The sequence below is a fragment of the Capsicum annuum genome, chromosome 10 (assembly GCF_002878395.1).
Source record: "Capsicum annuum cultivar UCD-10X-F1 chromosome 10, UCD10Xv1.1, whole genome shotgun sequence".
Lineage (NCBI taxonomy): Eukaryota > Viridiplantae > Streptophyta > Magnoliopsida > Solanales > Solanaceae > Capsicum > Capsicum annuum.
This window is the reverse complement of record NC_061120.1, coordinates 192,095,289-192,111,727: the sequence shown is the minus strand read 5'-3', so window position 1 is coordinate 192,111,727 and position 16,439 is coordinate 192,095,289. Positions and strand designations below refer to the sequence as shown.

At 31.2% G+C, this 16,439-nt stretch overlaps 1 protein-coding gene across 1 annotated transcript; it reads right to left on the bottom strand.

Annotated features, from left to right (window-relative positions):
* Positions 1-11,476: 11,476 nt before the first annotated feature.
* Positions 11,477-15,283, bottom strand: LOC107843461 (elongation factor 1-delta 1; the record flags this gene model as incomplete). The annotated part of the gene is given in 8 exon segments (XM_047398654.1): positions 11,477-11,835; positions 12,203-12,363; positions 13,790-13,951; positions 14,156-14,269; positions 14,490-14,613; positions 14,805-14,895; positions 14,982-15,098; positions 15,198-15,283. Coding segments are annotated over 7 exon segments (705 nt in total). The 3' UTR covers positions 11,477-11,835; positions 12,203-12,352.
* Between the last annotated feature and the right edge of the window lie 1,156 nt (positions 15,284-16,439).

The window sequence follows — 16,439 nt, the reverse complement described above, 5'->3', positions numbered from 1 at the left end:
TTCGTAATGAATTTTTTGGAGTTCGGAGCTAATGAAGATATTGGTGGGTAAAGGTTTATTTGTTTGAATCAGGATACATGGTCATATCTTTCTCTGGAGTTATTTCTAGTACAACTATCGATCTTAAGGATCGTATATATCATGTTGTCAATTTTTTGAAGAATTTTTAAATCATCGTATTCAGTGGGAAGTTCGAAAAGTCTAATCCATATGATATCATAAGGTATCGTTTCAGTCAGCGGGTTGAATTTAGGTTCCCATTTATGGGTTGATAGGTATTGGGAGTCTATAAATCAAGGACCTTGGTGAAGAATCTTGTGATACTTTGTTTGATGTAGTAACTTGATGAGATAATAGTCTTCTCCTAGGTCTATTAGGTTCAACTCTTGATTAAGGTTTCAAAGGATTTTTTAATTTGTTCTAAGGTAGTTGTAGTTGTAGTCAGAGGAGAACCCAGGGTTTGAAGATAGCGGGTGCACTAAATAACATAAATACCAACCCTTTTGGAAGTAATTACACTCTCTCCCACTTTTTTAATTACTTTACTATCTGTCCCTATTAATATACATAACATAGCCGACAAATACATAGCATTCTGTGTATATGTTGAAATTTTTGTAATATGTTTAGGGAGTTGAGATTTTTTGTAATATTGAAAACATAAATTGTGTATTTGTGTAATTTTTAGTATCTTTATTATAGTCATGTCAATTATCAACTACATAATTTGACATACAATTCTATTAAATTTAAAAATTGCAAAAAATTATTAGCAAAGTATAAATTTCAAAATGATCAAACATCATTAATTTAGTGCTAATATAACAAAAGTAGACCATCCTTTCATTTTTATATTCTGAAAATACAATGATTACATCATTGCTTATATTTACAAATATATCCTGCTTTCTCAATATAACAAACTAAATAATCACTTAAAACCTAGAACCGGTTGACAAGGCCCTTGTTGAATATAGTGTCTTCTCACTTGATCTCGTATCATAGAGTCATGTTCATGAATTGATTTTCTTTCTTCAGGATCGAACTTAAGTGAATTCACATCAAACTCTTTATAAGATGGGGACTTGATTGAGGAGAATAATATCTACCAATTTCAATTCATAAGAATCAATAAAAAATTCCTGCAAAAAAAAATTTTCATCAAGAGTATAAGTAAACATAACATTACTAATAGGGGGATCACACCCCTCCTTCCATAAGTTGCAATTAGAATTTTGAAAAAATATCAATACTTTAAATTGAGAAATCGAAAAAATATATATATATATTATTTTATCTATTGTTATTTCAACTAAAAAGCATGTTAATATCCATGAGCATCTAATTTTTATCCAGTGATGCAAAAACAAAATAGACGATTCATGAATAAGGAAAAAATAATTAATAGTAAAGAATTTACGGTATGTTGTCGTTAATAGCCACAAAATTATGAAGAAAAAAGGTAAGACTGTAGGGATGGAACTTGGAAGAAAGAAAAATTTGTTTGGAGGTATTTTGGGTTTGGAAAAAATATTTTAGGAATTTGGTGGAATATACCAATAGGGTTTGGCTTGGCAACTTAGGGATTGGGGAATTGTATATTAAAATTTATTTTAAACTAGAATGGGGCCTGGAACAATTAAATGTATGGCAAATATTGCACAAAATTATAAAGGCTAAAATAATAGCTCCCCCGCTAGGAATCAAACCCTCGATGTCAAGTTTCAAAGGATGCTCAATTCTGAGTTTTGAACTAGTGCACCTAGCCGAGTTTTATTATTGAGGGTGCACTATTTAATATAGTAACGTTATATTAGGGTATATATATCTATATTTATATCTATATCTATATATATAATTTTTTATGAAATTACCGTGCACCCTCTCGATACCACGTGGGTCCGCCTCCGGTTGTAGCCTTATTTATTTTCCAGAAGCTTGATAATGATGGTTTGTTTCCAAGGGGCATAAAGCCTTTTTTTATCCGCAGATGAAATAGGAATGAAGAAAGTATAGTTAATGGTATTTTTCCTGTTCATCCGCTAGGTTGATAAGATTGAAATCTTTTTCTATGGATTTTATGGGAATAGCAGGATTATCTAGTAGTACTAATTTATCTCGGAAACTTACTTTTATTGTAGGCTTCTGTATAGCATATGTTTCTTTAGAATTTTCCGTACTTTTTTGCAAGAGGGCTTCTTATTGGACGTGCATCTCATCATCCATCTTGTCTATAAAACTGTTGTACTTGATAAGAGCTGTACTTGTGTATGAATTAATGCATTTGAATGTGAGTTATTGCAGAAATTTTTTCTCAGAGAAAAATAGTGCTGCCTTTCACCAACCTGGTTCCATCCTAATTTTTTTTTATTTGATTTCAGATTGGGACAAAATAGGAATTATTGATACTACTTTAGTTGATGTATATATATATAATACATATTTCCCCATCATGACCTTTGAAGAATGTTTTTATGTGCATTAAATTTGAAAAGCTTTATACACCTTCAACATATTTACTCTGGTTACTTTTAATTGTCACTGTTTCAACACAAATTTTAAATAATATATTTAGATGTATTTTTTCATCATATTAATACAAGAAAGATTATAATCTATAGCATTTATTTACGTAGTTTTCAATCATTTAAATTAAAATTTAAAATAATAAATTATATATTTTAAAATATTAATTAAAGTTTATGCAATTTGAAGCCGAAAACGGAACAGTGAACTGGGAGTGGAGGACTTCTAAGAGAAGTGACACGATTCATTCATCATAGAGGATTGGCCAATTCGGCAGATATAAAGTAGGTCGGCTTATCAAAGATCTATTTATTGCTTCTTTATTACTCCATTTTAGGGGTTGTTTAGAGTAAATAATTTTAAGATAAAATAATAATTTTGAGATAAAAATTTTAATATATTGTTTGATTGTTAATATTTCAAATAATTTATTTTGGAATTAATAATAGTATCGAGATAAATTATCCCTATATTGAATGGGATAACAATTCCATCACAGTTTATACTTGGGATAAAATTATAGAATGACAAAATTACCTCCAAACCCATTACAAACACATTTCTCCAATCTTCTTCATCTCCTCTTAGTTTTTCAATCTCTAATTATTACTTTTGAAATTGAAAAAATATTATTGATATTTGCTTGATTATCTAAAACGCGCTATTTATGATAAATTAAAAAGACTAAAATATCTTATTTTAGAACAACGGAAATATATGACTAACAAAAATTGACCTCTTATTAATTGAACTTTGCAATATATTTTGATCACATTGCTCATGAATTTTATAAACTTATACGATATTTTCTTATATAAAGGATAAAAATGCATAATTAACAAATTAAAAAGCAAAATATGTTAAATCCATACATAATAAGGATCAAAACTAGGTAGTATAATCTTTTATATATCCGATACAATGTAGGTATTATAATTTTTTAAACATAGAAAAACAGAATTCAACATCAATTTTTTTCTTCCAAGTGTTATTTTTGTGAATTGATAACACAAAAAGTTCTTACTACACAATGAAAAGATTAATTAAAGTAAGTAAATTTTATAATAATAATTACCATTCACTGGTAATCTATAAAATATTTTAGCAACTACAAAGGTGTTGCCTAATTTTAATATACATTATCGTTTCACAATCGACTCCATTGTTCAATTACATATTTTAAATTAAATAATTTTTTAATCACTTGAAAATTGATATTGTATATATCAATTAGAATGAATTTTAATATTCTATATTATACGAGTGATATGTGTTTAAATTAAGTGATATAAACAATAGATCTTTTTTTACTTTAACAAATTTAAATTGAAAGTTTTTATTTCAAACTAAATAAGGTGTAGTAAGATTTTTTTAAAACACACACAGCATAATCATAAGAAGGCACATCCAAAAAAATTAAAACTAAATAAGATGAAAATTTTATTTTTAAAATTCACACGATATAATCATGAAAATGCACACACAAAAAAAAAATTAAGCTAAATAAGATGAATATTTTATTTTTAAGAATAATATTTAAAGTTTGAAAAGAAATATATATAAAAAAAGAAGTTAAATAAGATGAAGGGTATTTTGGTAATCAATTAATTTATTCTTAGAAGTTATACCATACATATTACTTTGAATAAACAAACCAAACACTCAATAAAAAATAATTCCAACATAACTAATCTCATCATAATTTATCCCAACATAATTAATCTCAGCATAACTACATTTCCAACCAAACGACCACTTAAGTATTAATCCTCTACTTCTAGACGTGGATAAAAGCTCTCCACATAAAAGTGTAACAAAGTTATTTTTAACATAAACCTGTCAAGCCCGGCCCACTTAAAGGATCCAGCCGGATAAGCCCTAGGGCTTTAGGGTTTTGGGTCCCAGGCCGGTTATTTTTTTAATTTGGGCCCGGTTAACCCGGTCCGGACCAAGCCCGGTCTAGGCCCGTCGGTTAATCGGCCCGACCCAAAATCAGTTTTTTTAAAAAAAAAATGGTTTTTGGGCCAAACTAGCCGTTGGCCCAACGGCTATATAGCCATTTTTGGGTCCAAACGGCTAGTTTGGGCCCATTTCTTTTAAAAAAAAAAAAACTACTTTAAAAATTATTTTTTAATCCCAAAATAAATTCTATAAATACCCTACACCTTCAAATTATTTTTCACACAATTTTTCACTCTCTCAAATCTCATTCTCTCTCAAATCTCAATTCTCAACTCTCAAATATTCAATGTATTTAATTTCTTAAAGTGTTAACTTTAATTTTTTAATTTTGCGATTACAAAGTACGAGCAGAAGTTTCTAAAGTCGCAACCTTCAAATACTTCCAAAATTTGGTATTGTCGTTCTATCTCTTACGTTTAATTTTAATTTATTGTATTAATTGTTTAATATTTAATTTTATTATATTTGTGTATTTTGAATTTTTTTTAGTTTAATTTAATTTATACTATGGATAAATTAAGAAACCTCGCTACTAAAGGTGTTAAAATTTTTTGTCCCGGAAGCAGTAGTGGTAGTAAAAAATGAATTACTAGCGGTAAAGGTAGTTCAAGTAGTAGATATACCCATGTGCCTTCGCCTTCGGTACCGTTTGGTACACCTTTTGAGGAAGAAATAGGTGTAGGTGCTCACGATATGAATTATGTAGAAGATCAGGAAAATTACGGTATAGAAGAAGAAAATGAAGTAGATGTGGTTAATTTAGACGAAGATAATGAAAATATTGGTGAGACACCCGCAGTAAGAAATGCTAACGTTAGATCTGAATCGGTTAATCTCCCTCCCCGTTCTCCCCGTGCCGCAAGACCTAGTAAAACAACTTGTGTTACATGGCAATTTTTTGAACGTATATAAGATACTGAGGTGCAATGCAATATTTGTCAACAAATATATAAGCATTGAAGCGAAGGCAAGTAAGGGGGTACGGGTATGTTGATGAGACATATAGGTGAAGCTCACGAAAGAGAGTTAAATATTGCACGAGGTGGTGGGGATATTGGTGGGCCAACGCAAACTAGAATGGACCCAGCAACCGGTCAGGTAATGAAGAAGTATAATAAATTGAGGGACATGAAAGAAATAGCTAAAATAGTAGCTGTGAGTTGTTTGCCTTTTAGTTTTCCTTCTTCTGATGCCTTTATTCATTATATACAAGCAATTTATAATCCTATGTTTAACGGTATTCCTAGAAGTACTTGTCGATCTGATATTTTTAGACTTCATTCACAATATTTTTTTTATTTATCAACATTGTTAAAAAACATTCAATGTAAATTGTCCTTAACTTCTGATCTTGGTCGTGCTGTAAATAAAAATGATTATTTAACCATTACTTTTCACTGGATGGATAGTAATTTTGTGATGCGAAAATGTATTCTTGCTTTTTTATATGATGAAGATCGTAAACATACTTGAGATTTTATTACTTATTCTATTGTTAAAGTTGCTGGATATTATGGTATCGAAAATAAAATTTTATGTATTGCTTTTGATAATGCTTCTAACAACAAGACTGCTATAAAAAAAAATCTACGCTATCTCCATCGTTGCCTGAAATTTTTCATATTAAGTGTGCATGTCATATATATAATTTAATTGTAAAAAATGGTTTGAGTTTTTTGAACTTTATATTGAAAAAAATCGTCTTGCTGTTGGTTTTATTCAAGGAAATAATCGTAGATCGAGAATTAGAGAATTTAAAGTTAAATGTCAAGAAAATGGACTTGCACCAATATTGATGCGTGAGGAAATTGATATTAGATGGAATTCTACGTATGATTTTTTAAAAACTTGTTATAAATATAGAATTCCTATTACACTAGCTTTTAACCAACATTGCGGTTCATTTGCTGATTCTGCTGATTGTATGCTACATGATTCTGATTGGGTTGTGATTAAGGATCTTGTTAAGTTTTTAGAAAAAATTTTATGTTGTTACGGTTGAATTTTCCGGTGCTTATTATTCTACTGTTTGTAATATTTTGACATATATAGCTGATATTTCTGATTTGCTCAAATAATATAAAAATAAAGAAGGTTATAAAGAAGCTGTTAGTGCCATGTTTACTAAATTTGAAAAGTATTTTTTTTGATTCCCGTTATTTATTTGGTTGGTGCTATATTAAATCCGTGCATGAAATATAATAATATGTGCCACTTTAGTACTATTATTTATACTGACTTAGAAATAAATATTAACCATGATTCTGAACAAGTACAACCTGATTTGTGGACGGCTATGAATGATGCAAAGATTACATAGAAAAATTATATAATCACGATGCTGATTTATTTGATTTAGCCGTACCTATAAATATCACTCCAACTATCACTCCTCATCCTCCCAAGGAGCCATTATCTTCTAAAAGGCCGACACATAGTGGTTTTCCTAATTCCTTTTATGATTTAACTTGTTGGAACAGTGTTGATGAGAGAGCTTACATATCAACTTATCGGGAAGAACTGAAATATTATCTTCGGTCGGCGCCAGAGGATCGCAGATGACGGATCAACAAGTTGGATTGGTGGAAGAGTAATGAAACAGAATATCCTATGTTTTCAAGATTAGCTAGAGATATCTTGAATGTTCCAATGTCAATCATTGCATCAGAGAGCCCTTTAGTAAGGGACGATAGCAGCTTGGAGACAACCGACACTCATTGGGAAGAAATGCAATGAATGTTCTAATTTGCCTCAGAGATTGGATTAGAGCGGAAAGAAGAAGCCAAGGAATGGAACTAGAGCCAACCGACGAGCTGAAACTTGAAGAAATAATGTCTTCAGGGAGAACTCAGCAGAATCAAGTCCAATGCATGATTTTGTCCCCGTTGACTTCGACTATCCTACGCAAGTTCCCGTTAATATTAACATGCATGAGTTGGAAAAAAATGATGCATAATTTGTAGATTTTTCATTCATGTAAATTATAAATTTTGGATCATTTTGCAATCAATAAAATTCCCCAAATTCATTCACTCCTTAGTCCTTACTTTTTATATTTTTTCATTTAATGATTTAAAATTTTAAATTGAATTTCTAGTTTTCTACTTTAAATTAAAAACTTACTTCTAATAAATTATTAATTTACTACCAAGTATTATTAATTTATTATATTAAGTAACACATGTTTTGTATATTTGTGTATATATCTTCTATAGATGTGTATATTTAACGTATACATGTGTATATGTTTTATAAATTAGTATATAACTCTCTATATATATAGTTATATATATATATTGTAATGTATATTTATTGTAGTATATTTTATTAGTAGTAGTATATATACATTGAATGGTGCGTATACATGTGTATATATTTTCTATAGACGTGTATATTTAACGTATACATGTGTATATGTTTTATAAATTAGTATATAACTATATATATATATATATATATATATATATACATATACATATATATATATATATATTGTAATGTATATATATTGTAGTATATTTTATTTAAACTTTAAAGTAGTACATATATATTGGATGGTGCGTATATATGTATAATTGTGTATATGTGTATATATTTTTTAAATTCTAATGTAGTATATACTATATATATAGTGTATATATATTGTTTAACGTATTTATAATGTATATAGGTGGGTATATATATAATGTATATTGAAAAAAATAATTATATTTTTGATCGGGTTTGACCTATTTTTTAACTGGATTTGACCGGGTTTAGGTGGGTTTGACCGGGTTGGGTTAAGTGGGCCGGGTTAGGATTGTTTTAAATTTTTTTACTGTTGAGCCCAGATCGGACCGGTCCACTTAGACCCCAACCCCAGAAAATTGCATGACATATACCCAAATATGGGTGGCTTTAGATATTTGACTCCAAATAAGAATGTTTTTGAAGAATAGTCTTCCTTACTTTTTAATATACTAAAAGTATCATTTTGCCCCTTTATACTTCAAATATATTTTTAAACTTTCCATACTCATTTATCTCTCAAATTTTAGTTTTTATTATTTTTACTTTTTAATTTTTCCTTTACTTTTATAATTCTACTTTTTTTCACTTTTTAATTTTTTTCTTTAAATTTATTATTTTGATTTTTATTATTTTCAATTTTTATTTTTTCCTTTAACTTTATTTTCATATTTTAATTTATTTATCTCAACCTTTATTTTTTTTTCTCTTTTTTTTTTCAACTATTATCTATTCATTTTTTCCTTTTTTTTAATTTAGTTGTCTTTAACCTTTATTTAGAGTTTTTTGAATTTCTCTTTTTTTTTTTCAAAATTGTCCATAGATATTCATTCTCGTTCATATTTTTTCCTCATTTCTTAAATATCTTTTCTCTTGCCCTATAGATGAGCAGTTTATTCTTTAATTGCACTACAAAAGATATGGGAGACCGCCTTATATCTTCGGGATGAGAGTGAAAACCAAAAATCATTAGGTCCACAATTTTCAAACGTATATGTTAATCTAACTTCATCATATAGCAAAACATCATATTTTCCAATACTAAAGTTCCGTAGCATTTACTGTCAAGTGTTATACAAAATATAAGGAAATAGATCAGTAATCCAGTAGTAACTTTTAGCTGGTCGATTATACTCAAATGCTTGACAGATGACCTGTATCAAGAAATTAAAACAAACTAAGCAGCATATAGAGAATGGCAGTACTGCAATCTCAAAATAGAATACCATACAATTATGGAATTAGCATTTTGTGTAAGTATGAAGTCTAATTAGTCTATTCAGAAAGTGTATATATTTCTGCATTTTGATCAGCATGAATAGGCTATCAATGTCTGAATTTTTGTCATTAGTTAGTTCATATTATCTATTCCATCAGCTAGTTGATCTACATCTTCATTTAGTTCATTGGGATTCCTCCATCTTGATCATGATTCTGTTCATTAATGTCTTCATGTTGATTAGCATTTTGCTCAGCAACTCCTAAATCTTGTTCATCAGAAACCTGTTCATTGGCATCTCCATATTAATCAGCATTTTGCTCAGTAACACCCACATCTTGTTCATTAGGAACCTGTTCATCAGTCTCTCCATCTGGATCAGTACTTTGCTCAACAACACCTACATCGTGATCATCAGGACTCTGTTCATTAGCATTTTCATCTTGATTAACATTTTGCTCAGCAGCGTCCACATCTTGTTCATTAAGAAACTGTTTATTAGTGTTTCCATCTGGATCAGCACTTTGCTCAGCAACACCTACATCTTGATCAACATTTTTCACATTAGAGCCCATATCTTGTTCATTAGGAGTCTATTTATTGGTGTTTTCATCTTGATCAGCATTTTGCACATTAGATCTCACATCCTGTTCATTAGGAACCCATATCGTTCATCTTTTTTCCTCATTTATCATAGATATTAAAAATCTAATCAGTGCAATTAAAGAATAAACTGTTTTCTCTTGGGCAAAAGTTTTCAATTTTAACAATTTTCTAAAGTCTTGCCCATGAGATAAGAGTTGCATATATGTTAATAATCTAATCAGTGCAATTAAAGAATAAACTTTTGTTGAAATTGAAAACTTTGCCCAAGAGGCAATATTTTATTATTTAATTGCAACAATTTTCTAAAATCTTGCCCATAAGACAAGAGTTACATATATGTTAATAATCTAATCAGTGCAATTAAAAAATAAACTTTCGCCTCTTGGGCAAAAGTTTTCAATTTCAACAATTTTCTAAACTAAGTGTTGCCCATGAGGTAAGAGTTACATATATGTTAATAATCTAATCAGTGCAATTAAATAATAAAATATTACCTCTTGGGCAAAAGTTTTCAATTTCAACAATTTTCTAAATTCTTGCCCATGAGGCAAGAGTTGCATATATGTTAATAATCTGATAAATGCAATTAAACAATAAACTTTTGCCTCTTAGGCAAAAATTTTCAATTTCAATAATTTTTTAAACGAAGTCTTGCCCATGAGGCAAGAGTTGCATATATGTTAATAATCTAATCAGTGCAATTAAAGAATAAACTGTTGTCTCTTGGGCAAAAGTTTTTAATTTCAACAATTTTTTAAAGCCATGCCCATGAGGCAAGAGTTGCATATATGTTACTAATCTAATCAGTGCAATTAAAGAATAAACTTTTACCTCTTGGACAAAAGTTTTCAATTTCAACAATTTTCTAAACTAAGTCTTGACCACGAGGCAAGAGTTGCATATATGTTTATAATCTAATCAGTGCAATTAAAGAATAAAATGTTGCCGCTTGGGCAAAAGTTTTTAATTTCAATAATTTTTCAAAGTCTTGCCCATTAGGCAAGAGTTGCATATATGTTAATAATTTAATTAGTGCAATTAAAGAATAAATTTTTGCCTCTTGGCAAAAGTTTTCAATTTCAAAAATTTTCTAAATTAAGTCTTGCCCATGAGGCAAGAGTTGTATATATATTAATAATTTAATCAGTGCAATTAAAGACTAAATTATTGCCTTTTAGGCAAAAAATTTCAATTTCAACAATTTTCTAAAGTCTTGCCCATGAGGCATGGTTATAATTCATGTACAACAAAAGGGGTGGATATTGTCTAGACTATCTCTAAGAAATACATGATTGAAAATACATGCAAGCATGCTACTTAACTAAGTCTTCTTTAGCACTAACATTAACCAGAGTTGGGCAAAAGTTTTCAATTTCAACAATTTTCTAAAGTAAGTCTTGCCCATGAGGCAAGAGTTGCATATATGTTTATAATCTTACCAGTGCAATTAAAGAATAAATTGTTGCCTCTTGGGCAAAAATTTTTAATTTCAATAATTTTTCAAAGCTTGCCCATGAGGCAAGAGTTGCATAGATGTTAATAATTTAATCAGTGCAATTAAAGAATAAATTTTTGCCTCTTGAGCAAAAATTTTCAATTTCAACAATTTTCTAAATTAAGTCTTGCTCATAAGGCAAGAGTTGGATAGATGTTAATAATTTAATCAGTGTAATTAAAGAATAAATTGTTGCCTCTTGGGCAAAAGTTTTTAATTTCAACAATTTTCCAAAGTCTTGCCCATAAGGCATGGTTATAACTCATGTACAGCAAAAGGAGTGGATATTGTTTAGATTATCTCTAAGAAATGCATGATTGAAGATACTTGCAGCAGCTTCTTCTGCCACTTCAGCATGCTGCTTAACTAAGTCTTCTTTAGCACTAACATTAACCAAAGCAGCTGATAACTTTTCTATCAACTTCTTTGGACTTTCCTTGGCTTCATTATTAATAGTTGCTGCTTTTGAGGTCACTTCTGGTGACTGGTTGTCATTTTTTGGAGCTTCTTTTAACGGATCCTGCTCCAAATAGCAGAAATTGCAAGTGTTGAAGTGAGAATAGTAAAGTTAACAAGCACTAACAAGGAATTACCAGGAAAAAAAAAAAGGCAAGCACACAATTTCAGCTTTGCAGAAGGCATTGAAGCATACTAAAGTTTTATGAGTATAACCATTGGCAGTATAACACTTTTAACTACGAAAACATGAGCTGAATATTTAACTCGACCATTTCAGCTTGAAATATACATGCATATAAAGATTTGAGTACGAATACTCAAATCAAAGTATTAGCTTCCTTATATCAGCACAATCAATTAGAAGGCCATAAAGAGATTATCAAGACATCCTATGAACAAAAAAAAAAAATCTTTCTTTTGCCTTGTACCTACTCATTAGAGTGTCATTCTGAATGTGAAGAGAGTGAACCAGAACTCTCAATTTCACCAATGCTCTTCTCAGAAGGTCTCTTTTTCCACAACCAATTTCTCTTGTCCATCGATCTCAATAACCAACTAAATCTCCTACAAGTTCATTGTCAATGACCACCTACATATAATTGACACCATTAATCAATAATAATCAAATGAATGAGTAACCAACCAGAAAATTCTTAGTAAGTGGTGGTCCAAATTTACAAGCAATATATTTATGCTTATAGTCACATGCTTACTGCCTTTTTCTCCAAAACCAACCCCCCACAACTACTCAAACAGAGTGATAACCGCAATAACAAACTTTCCACAACCTGTTCGACACAATTTCTCAATGAAAAATATGTTACTACAACAACAGCATAGCCAAACTCCAGCTTACGTTCAACTCCCCAAAAATCGAATCAATATGTTAATTATATAACGAGCTAAAATTCACCGCAATACATCAATATGCTTAAATTTACTGCAAATTGGATGTTTACACAGAGCTAAAATCCACCCAACCACCCCTAAAGAATTAGAGAATTATGATGATGAAGTTCTTACCTGAAAAAATCTTACGGCTGCGAATTTATTTGATCGGAAGAAAGAGCAATGCTCGTGCGAATTTATTTGATTGAAAGAAAGAGCGATGATGTTTTGTTTTGGAAGAAAGAAAAGCTAATATATTGGAGCAGTATTTTCGTCCAAAAAAATATGAGTTAATAAGTAAAGGTTATTTTAACAAAGTCTTTTTATGTAGGACTAAAAGTTGAAAGTCACCCTAATTTGAGTTTATTTTTTAGATTCTCCCCCCAACCCGAACTCGGCCCACAAACGGGTTAAATGACATGGGCCAATTTCAGGTTGGCCCGGCCCAGTTCACATGACAGTCTTAATTTATTTGGACATGTGCTTTCGGGGAATTAAGATCTGTTGGTCACTTGAAACAATGGATGCCTTGTCTACTCACGAGACGGAGAAAGTAGAGCAAAAATTGATTTCCCCCAGTTCAGTAAGGAGCGGGGGAAAGGGATGGGTGAATTAGCAAAAATTAGCTTCCAATTACTTGTCATGGTTGCAAGAGATGTAAACAATTTTCTACTTTGCTATTTCACCAGCAATATATTGATGAATTGCACACTTAAGACCATGCATATAATAGTAAATGATGCAATGAACGTCATATAGCATTGCTTTAGTGCATTCAACAATAGTATAAGAAAATATAAAACTGTCGCATCAATGAAGAAGCCAGTAACAGCAACGAAGTCATTTCAAAACCGATACTCAGACAAGTAAATATTCTTCCAAACAAGTAGCAAAACGGTTGTGTTATCAGGTACACAGTTTTGACGAGGAAAAAAGGGAAACACGAGGAGAAGCTAACAAAGAACTACTGATCGCCACCCATTTCCATCAAAACTTCGGAGTAACAGAAATCCTGTAACAAGCAGATCAGATGATAAACATAAGAGCCAAAAATAACATCTATGATACATATGAAAAGGAACTTAATACCCCAAACTTTAAAAATAAGCAGTACATCATTTACTTACATATCTTGTTGAAAGCAACAATGTCACAGCTCTGAACATACTCGTTGATAGGCTCAACCGTCAGATAATTCTCAATGAGATCATCCACAGAGACCAAGTCATCGACAATGGTAAGCATAATTTGCAGCTTCTTAATACCATATCCAACAGGAACAAGCTTAGCTGGAAATGAAACCACAGTGATGCTTGTCAACAACACCAACATTTTAACTACTTTACAAGACAAATCAGTGGACTGAAGGAATAGGACACGGGCATTCAAGAAATAAAAGCTAAAAGGTATTGGAATGATGAAAAAACAATTTTCCCACAAAACTTCAGGTTAAAATAAAATTCAACTTAATAGAATAAAGAACAGAAATTCACCTGCTCCCCAAGTCAATCCTTCCATCTGAACACCTCGAACGGCTTCTTCAAGCTTTTTCATATCGGTTTCATCATCCCATGGCTTGACATCCATGAGAACTGAGGACTTGCCAGCTGAAGTCAAATGAGATCAAAAGCAATGTCAGACTATGCTCATTATGAACTTCAAAGATTCCACAAGCTTCTCTTAGTGTTCGATATGGTTCGAAATGAAAAGGTAAAGAAGTCCTAAATGAAGCCACTAACTACACAAGCAACATCACATGTTATTCCAAGTTCCTAAATCAAAGCTGATATTGAAAATTTTAGTCAGGATACAACAGTACAAACATACATTCTTTCTTCTTCCCTGACGCCTTCAATGCTGCGGCGCGTTCTTCAGCAGCCTTTTTTTCCTCTTCAGTTTCCTCACCAAATAGGTCAACATCATCGTCGTCATCATCTTCAACAGCGGGGGCCTAGAGACCATATTAATCAAAGAGACGCAAAGGAGAGAAGATTATTTCACTTGCAATAGTCAACTCACAGTTTCACATGGCATTGCTGTACCATATGCTATAAAGTGGCTGATGATGACAAAAAGAAAATTCAGACCAAATCAGAAGGGAACATAAACTAAATATCAATTCAGACCAGATAAACATCACACCTTACTTTCAGCAGCAGGAGGAGTTGCCACAGCCTCAGAGATGGGTGCAGACCCCTCTACAGTAACACCAGCGCCTTCGCCAGATACACCACTGCAAGAATATGATATTCAGCCAAACATACCAATGATATAATCAAATGGAAAATTGAAAGTTGACGAAGGTCCTGAACAACTTACGAGATTCTCAAAAGTGCATCAATGTGCTTATACCACCTAGATGCATTAACATATGCAGCTGATGGGGGTTTTGCTAGAGATGAATACACAGTGATATCATCCTTGGACGCTTGGTACCTGAGACATGGATTAAACAACAAACATTTGCATTTGAATTAAATCATCAGATGGAACATCTCATCTCCGTTCTCAAAGTCACGAGAGTATATATCTCACCCGGTGATGTAACTGCGGGTCAAAAGGTACTCATCAAGCTTCTTGAGGCCAGAATCAGAGTTGACGTTGTTGAATGCAACAGCCATCGCTTGATGATAATCTGCAGTAATACAAGAATACAACATCAACACTAGTCCAACAAATCCCAATCTTAACTAAACTCTCCATCTATAACAAATCAAGCTGCCTGCCCCCAAAAAAATAAAGCCTACTTCACATCATCGCTTTTCAACAGCTCATCATTGCTTGGTCATACTAAGATTTGAATCGCCTGAGCAGTTAGGCGTCATTTCTTATAAGGTATAATAATACCGAGATAAATGCAGGATTAATTAATCCTGAGTTTTAGCTAGCTAGTCCCAGGGATAATTAATTCCGGATAACTTGTTCCCAACCAAACGACCCCTTACAGTATAACTGGATTCATCGAAAATCAGGCACCAAAGTTTTTTCGTTTCAACTAATTCACCATGATATCAGCAATTTGACACTAAAAAGGTCACCAGACAAAGGTATACAACTAAACTAAGATCACCATTTTGACGTGTATATATATAGTTAGACAATTATAAAAAAGCTCACATGGCGTCGCGAAGATTAATTGGTTAAAATCCTAAATCGAATTCGACATTTAGCAAAACATATTACTATGCCTAAGCAAGTAAATTTCAATATACAAGAGAACTTACCACGATATAGATGCAGAAGCTGAAGCCGTTACAGAGTGAGAGAAAAATTGTTTTGCTAGGGTTCTCTAGTTTATATATAGGGCTGTTTGATTGGAGCCACTTGCAACTATTCATTAGGCCCGTTAAAAATAAAAAAGCCCAAGCTTCACAAGTCACAACCCAGTACGTAAGCCTAGCGGCAAAATCAAACCCACCCTGCCCGACCCTTTTAAGTTTGGAAACTTAATTAAATGTATCGTATTTAGAACATATTTACCATTTATAACTATATAATTCTAATACATGCAAAATTCACTTTTAATATATAGTATAGATTTATTATCAAAACAAACACAATACATTTAAAACACTTATAATACATCTATATTGCATGTATAATTTACTTTTAATACATAGTATAGTACCTTTATTGCATGCATAATTCGATTTTAATACATAGTACATTTTCTTACCAAAACAACTATAATACATTTTAATACACTTCTACTAATACATTTATATTGCATACATAATTCACTTTTCATACATTGTACAATTGTTATAGATGGTAAAT